This window comes from Anabas testudineus, chromosome 5, assembly GCF_900324465.2.
Source record: "Anabas testudineus chromosome 5, fAnaTes1.2, whole genome shotgun sequence".
In the NCBI taxonomy this organism is placed as follows: Eukaryota; Metazoa; Chordata; class Actinopteri; order Anabantiformes; family Anabantidae; genus Anabas; species Anabas testudineus.
The window spans coordinates 13,878,953-13,906,141 of NC_046614.1; the positions used below are offsets into that span (position 1 = coordinate 13,878,953).

General features: G+C 42.0%; 1 protein-coding gene across 1 annotated transcript in view; it reads right to left on the minus strand.

The window, feature by feature from the left end:
- Positions 1 to 27,189, minus strand: part of bsnb (bassoon (presynaptic cytomatrix protein) b) — a 56,213-nt gene that overhangs the window by 5,288 nt on the left and 23,736 nt on the right. The window contains exons 4-9 of the mRNA XM_026346592.1: positions 13,765 to 14,577; positions 6,305 to 12,640; positions 1,959 to 4,050; positions 736 to 1,583; positions 305 to 416; positions 77 to 223 (exon numbers count right to left, since the gene is read on the minus strand). Of these exons, the coding sequence (XP_026202377.1) occupies positions 77 to 223; positions 305 to 416; positions 736 to 1,583; positions 1,959 to 4,050; positions 6,305 to 12,640; positions 13,765 to 14,577 (10,348 nt within the window). The remainder of the gene's footprint in view (positions 1 to 76; positions 224 to 304; positions 417 to 735; positions 1,584 to 1,958; positions 4,051 to 6,304; positions 12,641 to 13,764; positions 14,578 to 27,189) is intronic.

Below are 27,189 nucleotides of genomic sequence, written 5' to 3' on the forward strand. Positions count from 1 at the left end.
GAGCGGATTTAACATTTTCTTCACTTAAAGATGTTGTGTAATATTTTATTAAACATTTGTTCATTCATGACTCTACCATCTCCCAGCTTTCCCGCTTGCTCTGCGGCGCCCCCTTGCAGGATTTTGGTGAGAACATTTTCCCCTTCAGCAGGTGCCTGTCCTGGTGCAGCGCTGCCTATACCTCCAGGTTTGCTACCAATCCCTACTGGTGCGGCCTTGGAGCCTGCAAATATCAAGTATAACCATCACGTACAGTGTTTGCTTGGAGTTACTGATTTATGACAGTGATCAGACGTAGACTTACCGATGCCTGTTAGAGGGGGTGTAGCTATTTTGGAAGGCTGGGGTGCTGGTGGTACACCTGTTGTAGTTTTCATTCCTGCACCTGCTGCTGCAGATGTAGTATCCATTTTTGCCTGCAGAAAATTCAATAGAGACAAAAACTCAGTTGAGGCAAAGTTGAACTTTGCTGCTACATGGTACTATTTTAGACTTTATTTAAATGTAATTCCATATTGTGTCGTACAGTCATTGTTTTCACACTCTACAAACCAAAAAGCATCAATCAAAGGGGTTAAGAGGGTTAAGAGCTAGAATTATATGTACATCATATTTCCTTTTGTGTAATATTTACATTGCACACAATTGGACTTTTCAGGAAAACAACCTTAAATACAATACATAATAGTCAATTGTATAGTAAATGTAAGTAAAACCAGGTTTAAGCCTACTAACCCCAGTTGTAGCCGGCTGCCCTGCTATAGAACCTGCTCCTGGCTGGCGTGCCTGTGGTGCAGTTTGGCCAGATTTGGGCTGCTGCTGTGCTGTTCCAAGTCCTGCAGGGGTTGTTGTGGGCTGGCTGCTTTGAGAGTTCTGACTATGTTGCAGTGGTTGCTGTTGCTGCTGCTGTTGTTGTGTACTCTGCTGCTGGCCCTGCTGGGTGCCATCAAGCGGTTCAGAACTTGGATGTTTTACAGACTGACCCTGACTGCCTACACGTTGCTGGCCAGCATGGCCCTGAGGGGGTTGTTGCTGCTGCTGCTGCTGTTGCTGCTGTGGTTTAAAGCCTGCTTCAGAGGGATCTTGCCTCCTTGAGCCCGAGCGATCTCCTTGTGTTCTCTGACTCCTTCCCCCAGTGCCACCATGGTGATGACTAGAAGCTGAGTCACGGGAGAAATCTCCTGAGTTCCGGGGACTTCCCTGGGCAGAGCGGGAGTCTGGAACACTCCTTCTCTGTGTAGATGTGGAGCTCCTGCCATCAGTGCGCCCGGATGATTCTTTGGGGTGTGTCCTAGAAGAACGGGAGGCCCTGGGATCCTCTGAGGAGTGGCGAGAGGAGCTATGTCTGCCAGAGCTGCTGCCATGGTGACGGTGCTCCCGTGATGATGTTGAGGAGGAGTGTCTTTGGTTGTACTCATCCTGGGCACAGTATTCCTCTGGAGGTTCATCATAATCATGGTAGGTGTGTTTACTACGTCTACCTGTGGATGAGTGACCTGCACCTCCATGATGTCTTGAGCGATCAGAACGAGCCTCTCGAGGCTTCTCAAACCAGTCAGTCTCTTCTTGGCCCAAATGGTAGGCTTTTCAAAACCAAAACAAACATTATGAGTCAATTGTTTTTAGGTCTATATAGGGGTAGCATGCAGACTGAAGCCATGCAAAATAACTGGGAAAACATGCTCCTTATTCCAGAGCCATGCACAAACAAACAAACAAAAACAAACAAAAAACAGAATATATGACATCGTGACATAATACAATTATGCACTAAAAACTGATCTACTGTATAAAACAGGCACATTTGGTGTCATTTATGAGAAGGAACAATCCATAAAAGTGACAAGACAAAGTAAAGGTGCTCTTCTCAATATTCCACTCTTGACATGCATCCTCTTTCCAACTTAAAGGTGGGAGGAATTAATTTCATGCAGTACAAATGATTCAGCACCAGTTACCTTCACTGTCAGAGACAGCACAGTGCATGTCATCTACGAGGTAAGGATCATCTGGTTTAAAGACATGACTCCTGGGCAAATCTTTCTTGTGGTGATCCTGCACATCCGGCAGAGAATGACTGGATCCATACTGGTTCCTCGCATCGTGGGGTTCTGATATGCCAGCAGTTCTTCCCATGCCTACAGGCTTGCCAACAGGACTGAGTGGACTCTCTTCTTCTGAATTCTGGCTGCGCATGGGAGGCCTTCCACTTCGTCTTTGAGACCGCTCCATAGCATCCCTCTCATAGGATTTACTCCTGTGGCCTGTGGAATCTCTGGAAGAAATCTTGTCCATACCATATCCCGTAGACCTGGACCTTCCAGAGCTGTACATTCGATCGTCCTCCTCAAGACCGTCACGACTGGTGCCATAATATTTCTGCTGGTCATATGTATTCTTCTTCATACCATAAGGGACATCATCCTGAAGCTTCTTGGATCTAGACACAATTGTACAGCTGCCTCCTGTTGATGTTGTCATTGTGTAAGAGGCTAGGTCAGACTCTACATCCCGTGCTTCCTCAATAGGGGAGAACTTAGAAATCTTCTGCTCCATTCCCTGTTTCCTGTGCTTACTACGTTTAGAAGAGACTACTGCAGGGGCAAGATTCTTGGAAGTAACTTTGTGGCTACTAGGGCTGCCTCTTGATGTGTGTTTATAATCATCATAGTAATAGGAAGAGCCTCCACTCACTGTGGTGCTGGTGCGACTGTCCACTGTACTTTGGTAACCCGTTGTGCCTGTATGTCTGCCATAAGCATCAACGGGCTCATCTTCAGGCCTACCATAGGCACTCCCACGTGCAGGGCCATTTTCACTGCGATACCTTCCTCCTACAGGATGACCTAGAGCATCAGTGGGTTGGCTTGTGTTGTCTTTTGTCAACTCACTGATGTCATCAATCATGACATAGTTCCTAGGAATATTCTGCTCCAGGTTAGAAGTGTAGAGACCATCTGAAGCATAGGCAGAGGTGGGGCTATCTGCAGAATGAGTCAGACCAGGCTCCGGGGGGCGGTATTGTCCATATGCATTGTTATAGACTGAGCCAAAGTTAGTATCTGGTGCTGATGTGGCTACCGACACTGCTGGGTTGCTGATGACCTCATAGTTGGTTGGGAATTTTTGCTCAAGGTCAGCCAAAGAAGTTTGCCTTGGTCTTTGATGGACTGTAAGGATTTCTGCCTGGGGCTGGTAGGACAGGCCAGGTTGGTAGGAGCTGTGGCTGGGGTAAGGAAGGCTTTGGGCTGGCATAGGTTGACTAGGCTGATGAAAGCCTTGATGACCGTGTTGTTGCATGCCAAGGTCTGTCTGGTAGGAGGACTGGGAATACATGCGGGAAGAATAGGTTCCCTGGTTCTGGTAGCCAGGGCCAGGTGGGGGATGTGGCTGGAAGGTTCCTGGCTGGGGTGCAGAGGATGAAGGATACTGAGGAGTTTGGAAACCTATCTGATGGTATGCAGAGCCTGGCTGTTGTGTTGATGGTTGACTTTGAGGATATGGATAAGACATATAGGATGAGGTTGAGGGATACTGAGAAGTTGCATTGAGATCATTTGGAAACTGACTCAGTGGTGCAGTGCTAGGTCTTGTCAGCAGACCATTAGCATCAAACGTTCCTGCTGCAGCTGCCATCCTGAGGTTATTAAGCTCACTGTCTGACATGTAGTCCCGAGCATCACCCATACATCTCAGGTAAGCAAGCTCTCTTCTCTCCCTCTCCTTTACCATGGTCTCCTTACGCTGGGTGATGCCTAGCTCCAAGTAACGCAGCTTGGCATCAATCTCTTTTTCTTCCTCCTCCAGTTCAGCCTGCTGTTTACGGAGCTTCGATGACTCTTGTTCTACAGCTTTCAGTTCGCTCAGTAGTCCAGCTTTGGTGACACCCTGAGCAGGTCTGGGTAGAACTCTCTGTGGCATGCCAGGCGAGCTGTACATTTGTGCTGGAGTAACAATGGGGAGCGGAGTCTCCTCTGGAGGGGGACTAGGGAGAGTCCTCTTCACTTTCCTCATCAGAGAGTTCTGCTGCTGCTGCAGGGAGGCCATCTGCTGGGAAAGGCACATCAGCAAACACTGAGCTATAAACAGAATGTGTTTATGTAAATTCGACTGACTACTGTACAAAGGCTCTGTACATTTCTTCAACCACAGACATAAGTTAAAGACTATGCAGTCTTATTTGTTGTCAGACTACTTGATGTTAATTACTGCATGTATGATGGTAGCATTACGTCAAGTAATTCAATTAACATATAATATAATTTCATTATATTGATTATGTTGTTCCCCCGAAGTCAAAGACAATGACACCTTTATCTCCCAGGCATATAACTTAGGTGTATAGATTATTATTCCAAACATGTATGTGTGTTTGCTCAAATAGTATTTGTTTTTGTAAATTCATATTTGCTTAGTGTAGAATCCATGAAAGTCATTATAATTTTAAATTCAAATTAAATGCTGAACAAGATACATGTTTGAGCAGGCTGCTAAACATAAAAATAACATAATTAAACAGTCAACATTATAATTATCAGAAGACATTACAGTCTAATGAAGAAACTATATTTTAATCTTTTTGATTTCCTTTAAATTTTCAGGTATATATTATGTTCCCTTTACTCCTCTAATCAAGTATCTACCGCGCTTGGTGTTTTTGTACCCTTTGTATGGCAGGCAGGTAAGAACAGTAAAAAATTGCAATTAAAAGCATCACTCCATTAAACATTCCTATGGTCTGCTACTTACACAAAAGCTGTGTTGGGTAAATCCTTTGCGATTTTGTTAAGTATCCACAGAAGAACGATTTATGAAACAATAACACTAAAGATTTGAGGTAGGAATGCATAAAATACCACTGATTTCTACTTCATGTTTGCTTTTCAGAATAATCTTGGTCTGAATGAAGTGCAATGTTAATTTAATTTGACCAGCTGCTAACAATCAACAAGACAGCAACGCACCAACAAGATTTCTCCACATTGTATGTCCCCCTGGCAGCTCTTTAGGGTTTGCCAGATATAGAAGACATGATAGAAAGAGAGAGAGAGAGAGAGAGAGAGAGAAAGTGAGAGAGAAAAATAGACTACAAGAGAGTAGAGGTGGAGATACAACAGAAAAGGATGATGGGAAAAGCTTTTCCGGCATGACCAGCTGCTCTCAGGAGAACATTCTGTCACCTCCTCAATGCCAGATCCCATGTGATTCTTAATGTCCACAAAAAGCACCCCGCATATAAATTGATTTTGCTTTATAATTCTAGCACTCTAGACAATGAACTGACTTAGTATGTAGTGTTGAAAGACAGTTTGTAAAAAATACAAAACCAATATGAATAAAAAAGCTACAAAAATTTTGGTATCTCTGAATGCAAACTGATTTTCTGATTAAAATGTGAAAACTTACTTTTTTGGGGTTTGGCACTGAGAATATAGTTGTTTATGGTTATATGTATTATTATACAAACAATCAAACATCTACACTCCTCTCCAAAAGTATTGGAACAGTGAGGCCATATACAAAAATTAACCTTTGCCAAAAAGAAGGAAAGGCTAACATTTGGATAAAGAAAGTGTCTGCTAATAATCCCAAACATACAAGCTTATCTGTAAAACACAGTGGAGGTAATGTCATGGTTTGGGCTAAATGGCGTCTTCTGGGACAGGCTCATTAATCTTTATTGATGATGGAACACATAATGGCAGCAGCAAAATTAACTCAGACGTCTACAGAAAAATCTTGTCTGCCAATGTAAAGAAAAATGCAACCAAACTGATTGGAAGCAAAAAAGTTCATCAGGAACAGGAAGTAGAAGGTCTTTGACTGGCCAGGTCAGCCTCCAGACTTAAACCCTATAAAGCATGCATTTTACAATGAGGAAACTAAAGAGAGTAACCAAAAATACAACAAGTGAAAGATGCTGCAGACAAAGCCAGGAAAAGCATCACAAAAGAAGAACGCAAAGGTTTGGTAATGTCAATGGGCTTGATCCAGTAAATGCAAGCAAAAGATTTGCAACTAAATATTAAGTATTATTCACTTCAATCTATTTTAAGTTGTTCCAATACTTTTGCTTACATTAAAAATGGGTGGGTTCTATCTTGTAAGTTATGTATCAGATCCAGATTTAAACACTTAAACACACATAAATACTGAAATGTACATCTACTGTCATATTCATCTTTTGATGTAAAACCAAAATGTTTTCAGTCTACATCAAAAATAAATTAACTGGGCTCAGTTTTCAAATACTTTTGGAGGTTAATGTATATATGTAACTGTTAAAAAAGCGACAGTTTCATACCTGACTGTTGGACACAGCTTGCTGATTATATGGGGAGAACCTGTTCTTGGCAGGGTCATCTGATGTGGGGCTGAGAGGCTTGGGATCCGACATGGAGCGCTGCACACTTTTTATGGGTCTTGGTAGGGTCTGGTGGCGTTGGGGTGATTCAGCAGTAAAGGCCTTCTGCTGGGGTGTTACATGGGCTTTGTTGAGCTTCTCCTGAGAGGCAAATGTTGTCTCCAGCATACGATGAGGAGACAAAGGTGATACGGGTGAGTATAACACCTGGGGAGATTTGGGTGGATGACGAGATGGAGGCTCATTCTGTTGCTGTTGATAGCCAATTTCTAGAGGGTCTGGTTTCCTCCTCTCAAACTTAACAACTCCTTGGAGTCTAGGAGAAGTGGGATCAGATGTGTTTGCACCTACTATATGCAGACTTGTAGAGTATGGACTGATAGTTGTAGGGACACTCAGCTGAGGGGCAACAACACCCTGAGAATGAGACTCTGGTTCTGTCTGGCAAGCCAAACTCTCTCCCTTGTGGGTTCTTTCAGGAGCTGCGATATAATGTAAAAGGTCTACCTTTGAGGTCTCTGCCATGGTAATGTGGATCGCAGGTGAAACCCTGCCTAGTTGGTCAGGCTCTGTCTGACATGATGAATCATTTGTGGTCTGAATTGCTATACTTGCAGAAGCCACTTTAGATGATACTTCTGATTTAGTCTCACTACTGGGTTCAGAATGCTTGGATACACGTGATCGCCTGCGCCTTACAGGCTGTTGGTCCCAATCTCCCTGGTCTTCCTCATCAGTCTGGACACTGCAGTCTGCAATTCGCCTTGTTCTCCTTCGTCTGTTCATGTATCTTTCCTCTCCATCTTCATCATCTGTTTGCACACAGCTGTCAGTAATCCTCTTTACAGAGTCCTCCTCTGAGCCATCTCTCAGCCGAGGCATGGAATTCTGCTTTTTCATAATCTTGGAATCAGCCTGTTTGTCACTGCTTCTCAATGACATTTCTGAGACAGAACTATGAATAGGTCGAGCAGCCACCACAGCTTGGACCACTTGTCCATCCTGCCAAAATTGAACACTCTGTCCATCTTGCTGAATAACTCTACCACTCTGATCACAGATAATAAACCCTTGAGGAGGCCCTCCTCCAACAACTACCCCTTGTATAGTACCCTGGGCTGACGTTGCTGCGGCCGCTGCTGCTGATGCAGCAGCGGCCTCTGCTACAGCGGCAGCAGCTGCTGCCTCTACTGCTGCTGTCTTTTGCCTTTTCTGCTCCTCCAACTGCTGCTGAAGCTGCTGCTGCAGAGATTGAATTTGTTCAAGTTGCATTCTCTGTTGGGCTAGTTGTTCTCTCTGCATAATAAGCTGTGTCTCCCGTTCTGCTTGTTGTTGCTGTAGGACTTGCTGTTTGATCGTCTGCAGTTCTTGAATCTCACGCTGAACAAGAAGTTGCTCTTTTTCTCTGTGTCGCTGAAGCTCCATACGATCTCTTTCAAGTTCTTCCTGAAGACGTAACTGTCGTAATTTTTCCAATTCAACCCGCTCTCGCTCTAGCTGCAACATGTGCTCTTGTTGCTGACTCAGCCTTTCATCTTCCTTGGTTTTCTGTGCATCAGCAGAAGGAGAAATCTTGGAACTTGGTGCTATAGTAGTACCATGGGTTGTTGCTTGTGTCTGGCCCTGTGGTTGACTAATGGGTTGAACTTGAGATTGAGTTTGAGTCAAAGACAAAGGTTCAGTTTGAGCAGGTAACTGCTGTGTCTGCATTTGAGCCTGTATTGGCTGGACAGTTGGAAGTTGGCCTTGAGCTTGAGATAGAGATGTAACACTCTGTGAGGGAAGTTGCTTACGGTCTATGTTATGATCTGTTGTGGTTTGCATACCAGGTTCTGGTACACTTTGTGCTCCTAAGTGTGCTGTAGGTTGGGTTGGTGTAATGGTTGTAGTGGTTTGCACAGGTACTGTTGTTATAGACTTTCCAAGGTACATTGGAGTTTCCTGGTGTGAGCTGCTTGCTGCAGGCATACTTCCTGATGGTGTGGCTGAAGTAGGATACTGATTTGGAGAAGGGTAGGAATATGGTCCCTGTGAGGACACAGGCATTCTGGGAGTCATGTGAGGCAACCTGGTAAGACTAGCCAATGGTACAGCAGTTACACCTGTAGGGTAGGGCTTGTAAATTCCTCTAGGCATGGGACGCAAGACAGAGGCAGGCTGGGTGGTAATTGGCAAGGTAGAAGCTATGGGGGTGTTTATTGTGGAATATATCATGCCATCACCACCTCTCATAGCAGCAGGATACAAGGCGCGTATACTTGCTTGTCTAGCATTTATTAAATTTGTTAAAGTTTGTCCATTTGCTGTTGGTCTTCCATCTGGACCATACAGTAGGTTTGCTCTTATAGACGCTAAGCTTTGCTGGAGATTAAGCCTACCAAAAGGTCCACCCCTTCCAGCTCCATATGGTACCAGCTCAGGGTTATTTCCATACCGGCTCCCAAACTGGTCCACTGAGTTTAGAGCTGCACACATGCGACTAATCTCCCTGGCAGTGGTTGCACTGTACTGAGCCAGATTGGAGTCGTGTGATACTGTAAGGTCATGTGAACTATAGGCATAGTCAGAATTGATATTTGACATGGAACCATATCGCCGAAGGGGTAATGAGGGACCCGCAAAATCTCCTTGGTGACGCAAGTCTGTGTAAGATCCATATTGTGCTCCCATACCAAGGTATCCACTATCATAACCCTGATTCATGCTACTAAGATCCACTGCTGGACCGCCTTGGACATTCCTCTGATAGTGATCAGCATCAGTCATTGAAGGTAGATTAGTATCAGACATTGAGGGCTGTATTCTCCCAGAGGGGACTATAGATGGTTGATATGGCTTATGCTCGTCCATCACTCCTTGTGTAGCTTGAGGCTGGTGTTGCTGTTGGCTGACACTGTAATTTGGTGGATGGGGAGGATGGGGTGCTTGAGAGATTTCAGTGGTAGGGTTTTTATCTGAGGATACTTGAGTAGGTTTCTGAGTGAATGACCCTGAACAGGAACCAGCAAAGGGCAATTTGTAAACAACATCACAACAAGCCACCTGGTTTTCTGGTTTGATCTGCCCAGTGAGATCCAAGACCTGAGGAGGGGGAGGAGCTTCTTCTTGTTTTACCAGTTGAGTCACTGTGCCTCCCTGTGATGTTTTATTCTCATCAAGTTGCACCATCATAACATGGGGTTTACCTGTCGACAAATTCATTACTGTTGGTTTGTTTTTTAACTCTAAGGCAACTCCACCATAAATTTCATGGGGAACATTAAAAGCAGGAGCCACAGACACTGATGTTGGAGCCATGGGGGCTACTCTAGGTATGGCACTAGCAGACACTACAGGCTGGGCACTACTTGACTGGCTCACTACAAGGTCTTTTTTGATCAACAGTGGCTGGACCTGATTTGCTAAATTGTAACGAGCAAAAGAGGATTGCTGCTGGTGCTGCTGAAGCTGCTGCTCAAGAAGTTGTTGCTGTTGCAAGAGTTTCTGTTGTTGTAACTGCAGTTGTTGCTGTTGAATTCCCAGGTTCTCCAGACAGGCATCAATTTTGGGTATAGATGGGTCAGTAATTGGTGTCTTACTCTGGGTTAAGCAAACTGCCGATCCAACACCCTGACCAAGATCCACACGGTTTTGCACAGGATCTCCATACACCACTGGTTGTTTGGGTTGGGACATGAACATAGAACCTGCAACTGTCACACTAACTGTGGTTGGTGTAGATACAGATACATGTGGTTGCTCTTGTGCATTCAGGTTCATAATAAGAGGTTGGACTGCTGTATGTCGAACAGGTGGCTGCTCTGCTCCTAAAGAGTATCTTCTAGTGTCAGAGGCAAGGGATGTTAGGTCCATCCCCTGGTCTGTCATTATAATTGGAGCAGTCCTCATTGGAGCTCTCAGATCTACCACATTAGTGCCAGGATGTGTTTGGTCCTGACAAACAACCTTTGTAGTGCCTGGAATAGTTGAGATTTTACATAGTGATATATTTTCCATAGATCCCCGACTATACATAGTTGTGGTCACTGTGCTAATACCAACATTTACCTTTTCAATATTTTGAGCCATATGTGAAGAATGTTTAGGAGACTGTTTTGTTGGATGCATTTGTGGTGATGTTGGGGAACTTGTGGAAGGGGGCTGGGAGCTATACAGTGTTTTACAACTGCCCTGTGTTGGTGATGACAAAGGGGAAGTGGAAGAATTTACAGTCAGTGGCTTAGAAGGACTAGTTGTTTCAGAGCCTAGTGTTATCACCATTACTGGTGATTCTTGAGAGGACTGCTGTCGTGCAAGACGTGGTGACATTGCCCTTTGTGGCGCCTGAGCTCCATGGGATGCTGCAGCTGACGTAGGTCCACCAGGCAATGATGGAAGCTGTCTGCCACTACCACCAGTGGGTCGTACACAGGGGCCATGTGTTGGGCTTTGTGCTGGGGAAGTGGTCGGAGAGACAGGGGGACTGGGACCTTTAAAAAGGGAAAATACTTTAGAGGTCAAGGAAGATGCTCCAGGGTCAGGTGATGCCTGTGTTTGCTTCTGAGAGCCTGCTCTCTGGCCTGCAACCGCTGTGCTACCTGCCTGTCGGGATGAGGCAGTCTGACTGACTTGGGCTTTGGTTGTGGCAACTCCAACGACACCTTCAATTTTGGCACTCTGTGTCATCATCCTGTTTTGCGTTTCCTTTGATAAGTGCTGTGCTGCATGAATTCCTGGTATTCTGGGATCACTTCCTGTTGAAGAGAAGGACATAGGGGCAGTAACCTGTGTTGGGCTTGAGCCAGGGGTTAAGACACCTCCTGCTTCAAGATGATGTTTACCGTCAGGCTGAGAGGCACCTTTCTGCTGATCGAGTTTATGTCCTTGTCTCTGCATGAGCTGTGCTTTCTTCATCATCTCCTCATAGACCTCCTCTGCACTTTTTAGTGTTTTATCAGATGGTGTCATTGATGAGGTCTTTTCTGTAGGGGAGTAGAGTGATGTGAAGGTTGGAAGGTTGTATTCATTTCCTGATTTGTACAGCTTTCCCCCAATCATCTCAAAGCCCTCTGCCTCAGAGTCCATAGAAGGTGAGTATTCAGAACATGATGATCTATGAAGCTCCTCCATCTCTGCAGCCTGTCTCAGTTCCTCTGTTGGTGATGCATCCTCAATAGGAGAAAGATTACTGGGAGGAGTTTTAGATCTTTCCCTTCGTCTCTGTGCCCGCAGCTCCTCTTTATCCCGCTTAGTTTTTCGAGCAGTACTTCGGATCCTCTGTTGCTCTAAATCTCTCATCTGCTCCTGTTCTCTAAGAAGTTCTTCCTCTTCTCTGAGCTCATCTTCCTCCGATGAGTCCTCAATCGTGGGCAGCAGTGGCCCATGGGAACGATGTCTAGCCTTGCGCTGCTGCTTTGCTTCCTCTAGTCTTGCCCTGCGACTAGGGCTGCTGTCACTGTCATCCTCCATGGATGACACAGATGTAGGGGAGGTTCCAGACGTGTAGCTGGGTGTAGTGGCAGGCAAAGTAGATGAATATTCTCCCTTTGACCGCTCCTCTGGAGAACCAGTCAGACTCTCCATCTCTAGCTCTGGTTCTCTTAGATCGTGTTCAGTACTCAGCTCCATATCTCGGTTGTAACTGTTAGTATTATTCAACTCAATGGTTTTAAACCGCCTAAGGCCACCAGCCATCACAACATCATCCTCTTCATTTTCCTTATATGCACTCTCTGATACATTGCTGTCATCATCAAAACTATTAGAATGGTGAGGCAGTCGTCGTCTCTCTTTGTTCAAATCCCCACTGGTTTTATGTCCTCTTTTAGTTTTTTGGTTCCCATATTCTTCCACCTCCTCTTCATCAGCACTCATCTCCATGATTTGCCTCCTAATAAACTCCTCATCTGTTAAATCTTTATGTGACTTCTTCTGTCTTACTGGCAATGGTGAGAGACCACTTTCACTGCTGTCTTCCACATAATCATGACGAAGCTTACAACTGAGGTCATCCTCTGATTCATCCCTTGCTGCATCGTCATCAGGACTGTAATCCCGGTCCTGTCCAACTGACAGTGAATGTGGTCTGTGTTTCTGGTCCGAGGCAGTATTTAACTCTAGAAGAGGCTTCATAGAGCTCTCCAGCTTGGTGATTTCTGAGGGGATGGAGGCACCTCTTTCACTGAGTTTGATTCCTTCTTCCCGAATTTGGCCTGTAATTTCCCCTTGAGAGCTGGAGATACCATCTGAAGAGTATCCAGTGTCACTTAAACTCTGTGTACTTGATTTGTTGTAATCCTAAAAAAGAGAGAAAGAGGAAGAGAGAGGTCAGAACCAAAAAAACAAAAAACTATTAAATTAACTGATCAACTCTATTACAAGCCTCAGTGAACACCTTGTATACCACTAGTTCATCAAACTCATCAGCATTGACATTTGTATGGGTATTTTAAATTATCTGCAGATTAATTAATGCACTGGACCTGATACAGATGAACCAGTCTATAAAACTAATATATGAAATAAGAGAATAATTATTTTAGAAAAAACAAACCCTCAATCAGACAATCAGATAGATTAACACTTTAGGCTAAAATCAACCCAAATATTTACTGTGTATTGCGTTCAGTTTTAGATACCAAGAGAATTTGACTTTGCATTTAGTTTTTTGGGGGCATACAATTTATTATTATTAAAAGGCTAAACTCATATATGTAAAATTTGAAACTCAATTTGGGTTGAGTGTGCCTTAAATGTTACGTACACACAAATGGATAATTACACTGACAAACAGAGTGAATTTAACAGACTGCTGAAGATACAAACATCTACAGACAAATGTCATCTGGTTACATGCTTGATTGCCATCTTTGACGCATTCTCCATTGCATTCTTCGGACCGCTGAAGAATAACGAACATGCTCAGAATGCTTAAAATACCACCACAAAGTGTCACATTAAACAAGACACTTGCATTTAAAACAAAATGAAAGTGTAGGAAAAGGGCATAGAAATGGGGGAACAGGCTGAAGATAAGGAATGGGCATTTAAGACCACGTGCTGAGGAGGTCAGTAAGATACAAATTATGGTAGGTGGAATGGTGGGACTGATGATAATAATAAATATGAACATAAAAAAAGAATGGGAATAAAAAAATAGAGAAAAACATATAAACTATAAGAAATTATAGTTGCAACAAGATAATTTAAAAAAAGAATACAAAATGATGATAGTGACAACAAAGATATGGAAAGATTAAATGAACAAGGTGATTTCATGATGATGATGATGATGATGATGATGATGATCTCGTCAATGGTAATTATGAGAAATGGTTACAATTATTCTTATGGAGCCGAAAAAAATCAAAATGATGAATCAAGAGTAACAGGTGAAGGCGAAGAAGTTGCAGGTAGCTCACTTCATGGTGTCTTGACTTCTGTGCATCTTCAGTTATCTTCATGTCTTTTGGTGAAGTGACAGTCTCTGACTGTGACTTCTTTGATGAGGCCTTGATGTCTTCTTTTAAAGATTTAGATGCAACTTTAGTCTTCTCCTGGCTCTGTGGCTGTTTGCGGACCTGGTTGTTACCTGTGGGTTTAGACTGGGTAGGTGCTGATTTTGAAGGGATGGGAGAGGCCTTGGTATGGTTGGGTGTGACTTTACCAGGGGTAGAGGACGCCTTGCCACCAGGAGGATGAGAATGGCCCTTAGTCTGAGTAATGGACTGAGCAGATCCCCGTGTTTGAGTTGGCCCCTTGGCCTGGCTCGGTCCCTTTATTTGGTTAGCAGACTGAACAGGACCCTTACTTTGGTTATGTGACTGATTAGGACCTTTAATTTGTGGTCCCTTACTCTGAGCTGAGGGTTGTGTTGGACCCTTAATTTGGGAAGGTGGCTGAGCTGAACCCTTGGGTTGAGGAATAGGTTGGGCAGAACCCTTGGTTTGAGGGGAAGTTTGACTAAGCCCCTTGGTTTGAGGGGCAGGCCCAGCCTGTTTCCCAGGAGAGAGAGGGCCACTTACTTGGGGACCCGATGGTTTCTGTTGCTGTTGAGGACCTGTGGGCCTAGGCCCTGAAAGTTGATTTGGCCCTTTCTGCTGGACTGGTTGTTGACTGGCTGTGGCAGGCGGTCGGGGGGATCCCACAGGCTGTGCAACAGGACCTGGAATATCTCCCAGGCTTCCAGACAGAGCCCTCTGTGTCTGGCAGTTCAAGCATAACCATTCCTTCTTCTGAAAAACAAGCACAAAGAAAAAACATTCAGCAATGCTGAAATACAACAGTACGACAAAAGCTCATGGTTTCCTGTAAGAAACACTATTATTCATGTACCTCAGCGAAACTCCTGAGGTTTGTTAGAATAGTCTGGATTCCACTTGGTGACAATAATAAGCAAATAAAAAACTGTTTAAATGAGCAGCAATCTGACTATGTACACAAGTATGCTTGACATTGGTGTTTAATTTGATAATGACATTGTGTCACAAATGATTTGATTATTACTTATGATGATTGATGGGTAAAGAAATATAAATGTGTCTGTAGTAGTTGCTTTCTAAACAGTCATTGAGTGTCAAGGATTCAGTAGAGCGAGTCTTAAAAACTGAATATTTGAAAGCCTGTCCAAACACGGCCTTTCATCTCTTCAAGAAGACTTAATCATTTGACAACATTAAGCACTCTCAAATAGGATACACAGAGGACGAGTGCTGTGCGAATACTAATTAACACATCTGTTATTAGATTAGAGGGGTACTGTCATTAGACCTTTTATGGAGCCTCGGCAATAGCAACCTACTGTAGAGGTCCTAATCTGACTTTGCTGAAAATCCAAAACAAAACCCATCAAAGACAGGATACTAGCATAAACCGATTCAATCAGGTCAATGCAGCGGATCAATGAACCTGTGCAATAAAAAAATAGTGATATCACATTTTATGAAAACCAAAAAGAGTTGGTGGGACCAAGTCTGGGCAAAGCAGAAATGCACAACTTCACAGCTTCTTGTCAAGCTGCATGAATGGTGTGTCTGGTCAGCAACACAAACACAGGCAAACAGAATGCATTTATGGGGTAAAAACTATTTACAAAGCACTAGAAGCAATAAAGCAATTCAAAGTCCAGTAACAATAAGCCATAATAATAAAGCAATAAAACAATAAAAGAATATCTTTACTAAAAGCAATAAGAACAGAGCAATCACACCAGGAAAACCATCCAGTTAAAATAGTAAATTAACAATTTAAATTTGAAAATTGTTAAATGTTAAATAAAGTAATTACTTGAAAGTTTTTTTTCCATACCCTCTGGAAACAGTACATGTTTGGGTCATTTAATACACTTCTATGACAACTGTGCCTTTTGCCTGAAGAGAAAGGGTCACATACTTGTACAAGAGTAGGCTAAACTACTCTTGTACAAGTCTACTGTAAGTACTAGCAGTAGAACTTCATAAAAACCTCTACTGCTGTTTACCATCATCCCTATACATTTTGTCACTTATTGGTGCCATAATTTAAAAGCATACATACTGAAGATACTAAAGAATTCTACAACATGCCAAGAAACAACTAATAAATAAAAACAATGAAGGTGTTCAATGACTTTGTCAGAGGACAAGATGCCAGATAAGGTGGCAAAAAAATATTTCTTTTAATTGACCTTACATTTTCATCATGCCACACATATTACACATAAGTATCAATCAGTCCACGTGGAGGTTATTGAGTTTCTGTCATTTCTGTCAAACATCTGACATAGTGGATAAGAAGAAGAGTTATCTGCCTAAATGATACAAATAACCAAAGAAATCAACAGTGCACGTAAAGATAGACAGAGAGACAGTTAGAGTGACAATCATTTGGTTTAACATCCTAACAGCATGATAACAATCTTAATCTTGAGACCCTAGAGAGCAGTGTTTGACAGACAAGTCTCCAGTGATAATGTCTGGGAGTAGGACACAGTCTGTCCTCTTTTTCACTTCACACTAAACCTGTGCAGAGAAACCGATATGACCCGGTGTGTGTGAGGGAGTGGTTATTTGATCTTCTCAGTCTCCTGTATGTCCTGTGGATTCTTGCAGAGAATACTTTTTAGGGAGGACATGGACCATTGCATGATAATAAGGGCAAGAAAGACGGTTGATTCAATAAGAGGGTTTAATATAAGCCTTTATGGTATTTAGTATACTGTAAGTGATGTTATTACTGTATATGTAAATTAATAGAAGTCAATCAATCAGGAGTAATGTTCATGTCTGCTTCTGAAAAACTGAATCACATATCAACCACCCAACTTTGTCTGTCTACGTGCTGGGCAGATACAAACCACCATTTACCAAAAACAGCTGCTGTGAATGCTGGCAGTGACATTCAAGCTTTGTGAATATGTTGATATAGAACGACCCTCTTCCATGGTTTATAGATGTACTGCATTTTTTTATATGTAAAATTTCTATCTCATGCACTATACAGTATCATACAACACAGAGCAGTCCCACTGACACAGCATATATGGAACCTAATAATTATTTAGAGGCCTTATGCAATGTGAGTGATAAATTATACAACTCCCTCCTTTAGAAATTCTGCTTTTTGAACCATAAATACTGTGAAAATATGCAGAATGCTGCAGCAACCTTATGAATAGTGTGGGCAGCTACAACATTGTTCAGAATAAAAAGAGACACAATAGGAGCCTTGCAAACACTTGGTCCATTTAAAAACCTTTCAAGGATGGAAAAACCACAGTGAGCTCTGTACTATGAGTTTTCACAAAGTGGCATTTCCAAATACAGTATGCTACCAGAATCACAGATAACATAACACAGTAAAGGCAGATGTGTTCCATACATTTGAAAAGTATGTGTAACATGCTTTTTTCACTGATACAAATGTTCTGTTCAAGATAAAGCCTTTCTTATTATGCCCGAATCCTACAGGAATCTGTTGTCTTAACTGAGACCACGAAGTGTGGATGGAGCTATTGGCAATGCCAAACAGACAGACTTGCTTTGTTTTCATCTCTCTCAAGTGCTCTACTGAGAAGCTATATATAAACAGGTGCAGTACTCTCAGAACTAGCCATCTGTGCTGGTTCTTTGTCATGTAAAAAAAAATGTGTTGAAATATCAGAGACCAGTGTCTGAGTGTCTGTAGACAGTGCTCAATGGGGTAGGCAAAAAACTAATAAAGCTATGGAACAATATACACCGCAAAAACCTACAGTAATAAGTGTTATTGTGTACTATACATACACGCATATGATAACAACTAAATAAAAATTCAAGACTCTAAAGTATAGACTCACTTCCAACTTCCTCAAAACTGCATCTAATGCTTTTTTTAAATTTTTTTGGGCATCTTAATAATAGCAGAATCTAATTAAATATCTCAATTAGATACTAATGAACATTTGTCTTCCATGAAGAAGCTTTCTTCCTGCCATGTTGGCACTGCCAAACTCCCCTCTTTGCTCCTGAATCAGCATAACATCACTGCGTGGGTGAAAGGGAGAGAGGAGCAAGGCCAAACCGGAGCTGGGAGTAGCAAATTATTCATGTAGAGTGCTTTAGCTTGTACAGCATGCAAGAGATGTGGGCTGTGCTTCCCATCTCTACCCACACTGTGTAAAGAAAATCAGGTCCGTATAAAAGAGTGAGCCTCTGTGCTTCTGAAACAGGCCTAAAATGTATCCTGAAAACAGAGCAGCCAATTCACAGTGGCAATTCCGCCTCTACTTTTTAACTCCTCTCTGATGAACAGCACTTCAACGGCTCAATACACTGAAATCAAGCTGCAGCTAAAACTACAACAAAGACAGGTAATGAAATATTTTCAGCAGCAGAAACAAAATCATTTTGAAACTGATCGACAGTAGTTTGTTGGATTTGCTGTGTTTGTGGGTTGATCTTATCTGTGTGTGGCATAGATCTATGCCAGCAGAAGGCTCAGTTTGTTAGTGAGATCATGTTAGTGACCTCATTAAATGGCAGGAGGTTAACTTGTCAGCTCCATGGAGAGTGTACTTAGCCTTGGCTCTGAGCTGACAAGCCTACACACACTGACTGTAATCTATCAATTACATCTGAAGCATTTAGTGTCTGCTACTGTCAATGCAACATGTGATTTTGTCCTATAAAACGCAGAGATACTGTATAGTTTTACAATTCTCCACACATATTTGCAAATAATACCCCTATAAATGTTTTGTTTGACTATGATTTGTCTGTTTCTATGTGTTTTCTTCAGTTTGGTTTTCGGGGAAATTGTATTATTCTCTATAAAATATTTTTCAAGATTTGTATAAACAGAAATATTTACATATACATCTTAAATATCTGGGGTGGTGCATTGTGGAGCTCCTCCAACAACTGTATTTTTTTAGTCACATTGGTACATCTCAGCATTAAGTATTACACCGTTCACCCAGAAAAGATCTAAAGCTCTATCATTGTGTCTGCAAAATTTGAATTGTAAAGTAGCTGAAGCAAAAGTGGTATTTCTGGTGCAATAGCAAATATGAATTTTAGTTGGGGAATTTCTGTAAGTACTAAGTTGAGAAAGCAGAAAGTGAGTTAGCCACAGACAAAAGTGGATACTGTGAACTGAGTATCACTCCACCACTAGTGTAGTGATGGTCCATCCTGTTAGTTCACATCCTGAAAAGCTGCCCTTTCACTCTGAAAATAATGAGAGAATGAACGCTGCAGGTTACCACCGAGGAAAAGGTCAGAGAGATTGATCCCATTCTCAGAGGAACCTGCTAAGACAATATAAGTCTGATCACTCACACAGTGTGTGTCAAGATTATGCTCTGTAGTTCCTGGCCCATGCTTTTATTTTGACAACCCCTTCCAGTCCCAGCCTTGTTTTCCCTACTCCAGCCTTACTTAATTGTTCGTCATTGATTTCACCTGCTCTCCCCTGCCACTAATCACCCAATCTGCTTCACCTGGTCTTCCCTGCTCCCTTTTAAGCTCCCCTCAGTCCTCGCCATCTTGCCAGATTGTTTGTTTTCATACAACTCTATTGTCTTGCCTTGATCTAGCCCTGTTTTTGCCTTTGCCTTGTCCTGTCTTTTTGAACCTTTGCTCTCCCTCTGAGATTTGGTCTCTGGATGTTGGACCTTGTATCCTAATGTATTTTACCTTGGCAGTGTTTTTTGTTGTTACTTACTGGTCCTTTTGTTGTTGTTTGTTACTTTGTCTCTTGCCAAGTTTCTGTTTTTTTTTTTTGTTTGTGTCTTGTGAATTCTATACTACACTTTGCAAAAAATTCCTTTTTCTACTAGTTTATTGCATTTTATCAGGCCCATTACACTGAAACGCTGACAGTGTGTACATTTACAGTATATGACTATATATTTCAAAGGCCACTTTAAGTTTTAGACCATGGGGGTGACCATAGATCTTCAAAAAAACTTCAAAAGACAAAATCATGGAGAGTGTAATAATTATCTAGACCACAAACTCTAATGACAACCAACGACATGTGAACAACGTTGAAAAGCACACAGATGGAGGCTCATTTCAATAAGGAATGCGCCACCTGAATGAAAAGCCAAACATTTTACTGCCTCTCCTAGTTTAGAATGATCCAATTAAAGCAGAAATGCTAAAATGTAATGGTGCAAGAAGACCAAACACTCAAAAGTAGCAGATGAACTGCCGGCTATGAGGGTGTTTTTGAAGTTGTACAAACAACAGCTATGAAGTACAAAAACTAGCTGAGTTACTTCAGGCAAAGTTACTCAGAAAAGGGGGGGGGAGTGGGGTGGAGGGAACTTACAAAATGCTAATCTAGAGGATTTCAGACCTCGTCGATTCTTCACTTTCTGTATCTCACCATACTAATCAACCATTTGCACCATTCCACAAATAATATTGCAATTATAAACATGTCTGGGCTGCAACTAATTATTATTAATCTGGCAATTATTTATTTTAATTAATCATACTGAATTGTAAAAAAATAGGGTGTTAAATCTAGATCACCTTTCCTGCCTACAAAGGTGAAAAATGGCACTGGTGAGAGCATTGAGAGTAAATAAAAAATAGGTTGTACACTTTAAATCCAAAACAGTGAGCTGGCAGGCCATGCAGCTTTATAGGGCCTGTCAGCTCACTGGCTGACAGGCCCTATAAAGCTGCATGGAGTTGCGGAAAAGTTGATTGTTGCTGATAATGTCTCTGTGGATTCCTTTTACATAGAACAAGTAGTTATATGATCAATTGTCAATTTAAGCATATTGTTTATATCTGCCTTAAAGATCTTGTGTTCTTTTTTACCTTTCATCAAAATGACATCTATCTCATACCATGGGGTAAGGTCAACTACTCGTTCTTGCATGTTAGAATTGTGTCTTGGTATTGACTATGAAAAACAACATGGAAATTTGAGACTGTCATTGTACACTTTTTTTATTTATTTTTATCTGCATTTTTTTAATATTTAACAATACTGAAGCAGTGATTAATTTATTTTTTACTTACATTTAAACTAAGTCCACTTTTTAACTTGAACACAGATATGGTCTCTCTTTTTTTCCACTGTTGAACTCTGTCTACATGAGAAGAGATGAGTGTTAAAAAAAAAAGCTTTCTCCAGAGAGCAAAGTCAACAATGTCCCCAGTGTCCCCTATGCCTTTAAAAATGCTCAATGCACAATGCATTTTTTTTTTCATCTACGGGGCTTAAATAAAAGGTCACAGCTCAACTCAGAATGCTGATGATAAAGCACAGATCTTTTTCCTTTACCAGAAACCAGCCACGTAACTTATAAGGAAAGAGGACTGTGGACTGCTACCCGTGGAGGGAGCCAGAGAGTGCTGAATTTCATAAAAAGATATGGAGCCCCGTGGGAGAATACACACCCACATGGCAACATGAACGCGCAGAACAGAAAAACAAACAGTACACTCACGGACTCAGATTCAATCATCCTGCTAAATATTGCACTTAGAGTAGGCTGCATATTTAACACCAGCCTTTTTAATACCATCTTATCTCCTATTCCTTGCACAGCTGGTGGCAGTCACACTCCTCTGTCCTGCTTTATTTCTGACAGACACACACACATACATACATACATCACATATATTCTGATACACTGATCAGCAAAGTGTAACATGTACAAGCATAATGTTTATAACCTACACAACCTCAGCGTTCCCCTCTCACAGTCAGTCAACTCACAGCAAGAGTCTGTCCCCCGCATGGTTTCTCTGCCAGGGAGCAGACCACAAGCTGTGAGCAAGAAATGTCAGCTGTCATTAAATGCAGTCACACATCTCACTGAGATATAATATTTTAGGTGCTCATTAACAAATCTAAGAAAGATTATTTCCCATGTTTGATGTAGTCTTGTGGAAAACACTCAATTCTAAACGTAGGAGGCTTATAACAGGCTGCAACGAAAATATCAGTAGGATAAAGTATGACATTTAATATGTAAAAAAGTAAGCACAAGTAAATACTAAGTGGTGGTTTTCATGCCCCAGTGGTCATCATAAATGTAGAAAATGCAGCAGTCATATTTTAAAAGACTGATCCAAGCATCTAATCAGTCTGCTAAGAAAGTGAGCAACTGGAGACCTGACAGCCAGGTATGACATTATTAAACAATCATCAAAACAGCCTTGGTCATTACCTGAGTGTGGATTATTTCTGACGATGCAACAAAAGTGACAGCTACCTTCAAAGTACAACAAAAACTAAAGCTAAAGAAAAAAGATAACCATCCAACCAACAGCAAGTGCAGAAATCATCATAATAATCCATCAAGTTCTGTGCCTCGCACAGATTAATGAGGCATACTACAGAGGTGGTCATAATTAATTTGTAGCAAGTGAAGGTCAGGAGAGCAGAGGGTCAGTGTGAATTATTAACTACCACGTGCACGAGAGCACACTGCCAAGCAGGTGTGAATGAGGTGAGCTTAAGATGAGTAGAGAAATATGTCACACACAGTCAGACACACACACACACCAGTTCGATGCCAACAAAGCAACATAAGAACATCTAAGTACAGACATAAACAAATGCATCAGCAGCACTTTGAAGTTTGAATTCAGTTAAGATAAACTCCCTTAGAAATCGCCACCCTGACTGGACTGACTTCTAAAACCAATATTCAGAATAGGAATCAAAGACCTGCATTATTCTATTAAAGCCATTTTAGAGCCCTTTAAATCACTGTATCCATTTCCATTATATAGAGTCTGAATGAACTGTGGTTTAAGACTACAAAGTGTGCAGTGTTAGGCGTGAGCGAGCACATGTCACAGTAGTGTGCCAGGCTGTGCCAAGCCACGCCACGACTGTGACAGGTTAGTAAGAGTCAGCAGGTATATAGGTCAATCCCCTGGGACTTCTTCAATGGGGACACGTGGTCAAGCCTGTGGATTAGAGAGGAAATGAAGGATCATCCATTGAACAGGCAGAACTCAACCACAGTTGCAGTTACTCATACAAAGTGCATTCAAGTTACATATACAAAATATAGATAGATGATCATCAGCAGGAGTTTTGTATAAGTGAAGCTGTAAATTTACAGGGATGTGCAAAGTTTTTCTACAACTCTTGCACAAGCAAGCAAACTAACCTCTACACTTCCCATATAAACTGCCATTGTGACCAATTGACTTAATATAAAGATTTGTTTGTTGCATACAGAAGTGTATTCTGACTTTATTATGTCAGCAATGCCCACAAACAAGCACGTTACCACTGCATTCAGTAGAAGATGAATGATTTTCTAATACAATAGCAGACTACAGTACTTTTTTTTTTACAGAGGAACTCTCAATCTCTCCAACAGTACCTGTTGCAGCAGGACAACAGTGTGTCATCTGCCATTAACAGTGTATCTGTGTGTCTCTGTTGTCCCTCCAGGGACAGAGTAGCATCGGGTCAGGTCATGTTTTTTACTCTTCATTTACCTATTCTGTCTGTTTCTATTTGTTTCAACTGAGGCAACAGGTGCACTCTTCTCCTTGCCACACACAGGCCAATCAAACTGGTGGGGCTGTCCCATCTCACTGGTGTGGGCTCTCGAGAAGACACTGTGTTGAGCAGCCACATACTTCCTCATTAAGGTTTATAGAGGCATGTTTCTAAATCCGGTTATTCAGTGCGTAGAATAATTCAGTAGCTGGTAAATGACATTTCTACCATTTTTACTAAGCTATATAAAACATTTGAAGCAGTTCAACAAGTACAAGTACAACAACACTTGTATCTTTAAAAGTATAAGACGCTTTATCCACATAAAAACAATCTGCCAGAATCTTGCAGTATATGTAGAATTTAAATAATGGTTAAATTCAATGCTTCTGTAACCTCAAACTCTCATTGATATTATTTGGCCAAGGTGTCCTGGCCATGGTACTTAATTACTAAAGAAAACATATATTAATCCTAATCCATCGCCTCCACTACAGCTAAATATAACTGAAACTTTAAGGAAGATTTGGCAGATCCACCCCAGATGATTCCTCAAAGAAGTCCAATCTTTTCCTAGAGGACAACAACAATCCAATATGCTACTTCACACACTTCAGGACTGAGACAGCATTCAAAGAAGGACTGAAGGTGTTCTTAAGGCAAAGGGTGGTATTTGAGTTTCCTTAGATTTTTAAATACACCTTCAGGCCCAGGTTTGCTAATTTGTCCTGAGTCTGTTCAAGATGAATTGCAGTGTTTATCCCTGTGCAATCTTGTTAAAAAGCACCCGGAGCAGCAGCACACAGCTCAGCTCAGCAAATGTACATCTTTCGGTGGTCAAACTGTCTAATGCAGTATAACAAGAAGTCTTTGATGTGTCTTATTTCCCTACACTGGCTACAGCCTTGATTGCGCAGTCATATTTCCTGACTCATTCACTGTTCTCTACCTTTGCAGGCTTTAATCAACATACAGGCTTAATGTCAGCAAGATAATAAAACACACAATTGTGGCTGAGTGAGATTAAGTCGAATGTACGCACTAGTCAATAACAGTATGGCCTGTCTGCAGCATCACACAGAGAAAGGGTGATGCCATGGGTAATTTGCTCACTGTCATGGTCACACAAGAAGATTAAATAGTTGGATGTGAGTTTTCACAACACTCCTCCAAGGCAAAAACATAACAGTGACAAAAACAAAAGCCAAACCTTAAAAACATACATCTGTTTTTCATCTGTTAATCAAGCTGCAGCCAAACAAATCCATTTTACACTGATGTTGGCAGCTGAACCTTAACAAGTCATGTGTCTCGTCGCATATGTCTGTCCCCAGGACAAGTTAATCAGGCTGTCTCCTCAGCCCTGTTTTATTTTAGATGAGTTTCTAAAACTCCTGCCAAGCAAACCTACAGCTTGCAGCCAAGCAAATACAATGCCTCTGTCTCACATTAGTCTTTCGGACAAGTTATGCAAGCTGTAACCTATCACCACTGTCAGATGACAACTTTTCTGGAACAGGTCCACTAAAAATATACAGTACTGTATATAGAACGGAGTGACTTATTCCACTACAAAAAAATGCCAATTAAAGATAACAACAGTTACATGACTGCGGTTACAAACAAGAAGATACAAAAAAGTCATATAAAACCGACTATTTACTTTAAAGATAGAGTTCGCGACTTTTTCTAATATTTTTTTGTAGAAATAATCTACAAAATGTACCGCTGCTGTCAAAGGCAAGAATGACTTAAACTTATCAATCAGTCTAGCAGCAGGAAAGAAATGTTCCCTTGAAAAATTTGTAAGCGAGCCTCAGCTTTCTAACCAATCACAGTTGGTCAATGTGCAAGGTGGGGGCTCACAGATGCCAATCAATATGTGAATGGGCTTCTAATCTACAAACCCTTTTACACTGAGGCTTCAGGCTAGCTTCTGCAAGGTGGTAATGTTACTCACACGCATGCAATCTCCCAATTCCTACATTGGTTCAGACAGCAAACACTAACAGGGATGAAGGTGAAGGGCCGGCTGGAAAGTAACAGAGAAGCAAGAGTGAAGGGTGGAGTGGCTGTCTTCCAAGTCTTATGCGTGAGCTACTTGTAGATTTAGAAAATGAAATGGCAAAGGCAAGCTGTTAAACTTTATATGTGACAGCCTTTCCTGAAGAGAAAGTTAATTTATGTATAGTGTGAGCTAACAGTCATTTGGGGTATGTCTCATACTTAGTCTGAAAATCATTTGCCAACATCTCAAGCTAGAAACATGTCTTGGCTTTTCACTGATCATACATAACTACATTTATTCATATTGAGGTCATTTGAGCCACTTAACAGTCTGGCAAATTCATATAAAATATATTTCAGTTCTTTGTACCGTGGTCATTTTACCCATTAGAGCTGCTAATGGAAGGATGAAAAGCATGCCGCAACATGTGGTGAATTTTGAGTGGTTTTCAGTGCACACACCAATGATAAAATTCAGCTAGTAGATCGATCATCTCAGCTACATTATGACGTATATCTCATTAAGTAGTATAAAAAAATCAACCAACAAGACATACATAGAACAAACTATGTGCTGTGTTGAGAGGTATGATGTTTATAGGGAAACAGGAAATGACGGTGACCCCATTAGGAACTAATGCCATTCCTGTAGTTGTTGTGTCATTCCCCCAGCAGCAAACTGCACTGGCAGTGGAGCCCCGTGTCGTCATTATGGAGGCAGTGGATGGACCCATCTCTGTGGTTCAGTGTAATACATTCATGCTCAGAGCAGCAGCCCAGACCCTCACTAACCAATCTGGTCATCTCCACTGTTGCCTGACAGCTGCAGCACTGAGAAGATTAGCAAGGGGTTAAATGTAATATCTGTGCGATCAGTGAGCTTTATCTCTTTCATTTTGTCTCTCAATCTCCTGCTCCCTTTCATCATGGCTCTCCCTCTGGCTGACTGTGTTTTTTGTTCCCCTGACATATAACCACACTTCTCTGTTCGATAATCTCACATTTGTGTCGCCAGCCCTTTAGTATTTGTGGTCTCTAAGCATAGCACACACTCAACGAACTCCCTCCTTCTTTAATGCCAGCATTAGGGAGCAGTCGCATGCCTGAGGTGCTGCAGGAAAGAGAGAGTGGGAGCACCGAGATGCGGGTGAAGTGATGTGTTACGACAGGAGGGCCCAGTAGCAGGGGTGGGAGGACTGTTCCGGCCCACCTCTGTGGCTCTGACGGCAGGACAGACACGGCACCGCCAGGGGCCCCTGGAGCATTGCTAAAGCTTGTTAGCATAGCCACCAGGAATTGAAGATCATGATTTCTGAAGAGGTGATTAAGTCAATGCTGAGGTCCCTTGTAGGTTACAAAACACATTCGTTCACAAGAGAAGAGAGGAAGGAAATTTGAAGTTTGAACCGCAGCAAAGGACTGAAGGGGTAATTCAAGTTCAGTGTGGTCACTGTGCTCCTCAGATGGTCATTCATCAAAGATATTGCTACTGGTGCAGGCAGAGGTTGGAACTCGAGCTTGAGGTCGAGGTTGACCTCAAAGACATCTGATGAGAAATGAACACTTGTGGTGCACAGAAGCTTAGAAGAATAAGGCACACACAACTGATTGAATTCTAGGTTCAAAGGTTACTAGAAGTACCCTGTTAGCCAAATGGTTACAGTGCATGCTGTATAAATGCAGCATCCCCTGTTCAAGGCTAGATGGGGGCCTCTGCTGTATGTGATATCCATGTCCACTTTAATTGTATAAAATAAAGGAAAAAATCCCCAAAAAGTATTGTTAAAATAGGTGGCAGGTGCTGAAGGTTTTCCTCTCGCCTTCTTCTACTGTATTTCCTGTCACTCCCAGGTTTACAATAAGGCAAAACAGTAGTGGCAACAAAATTT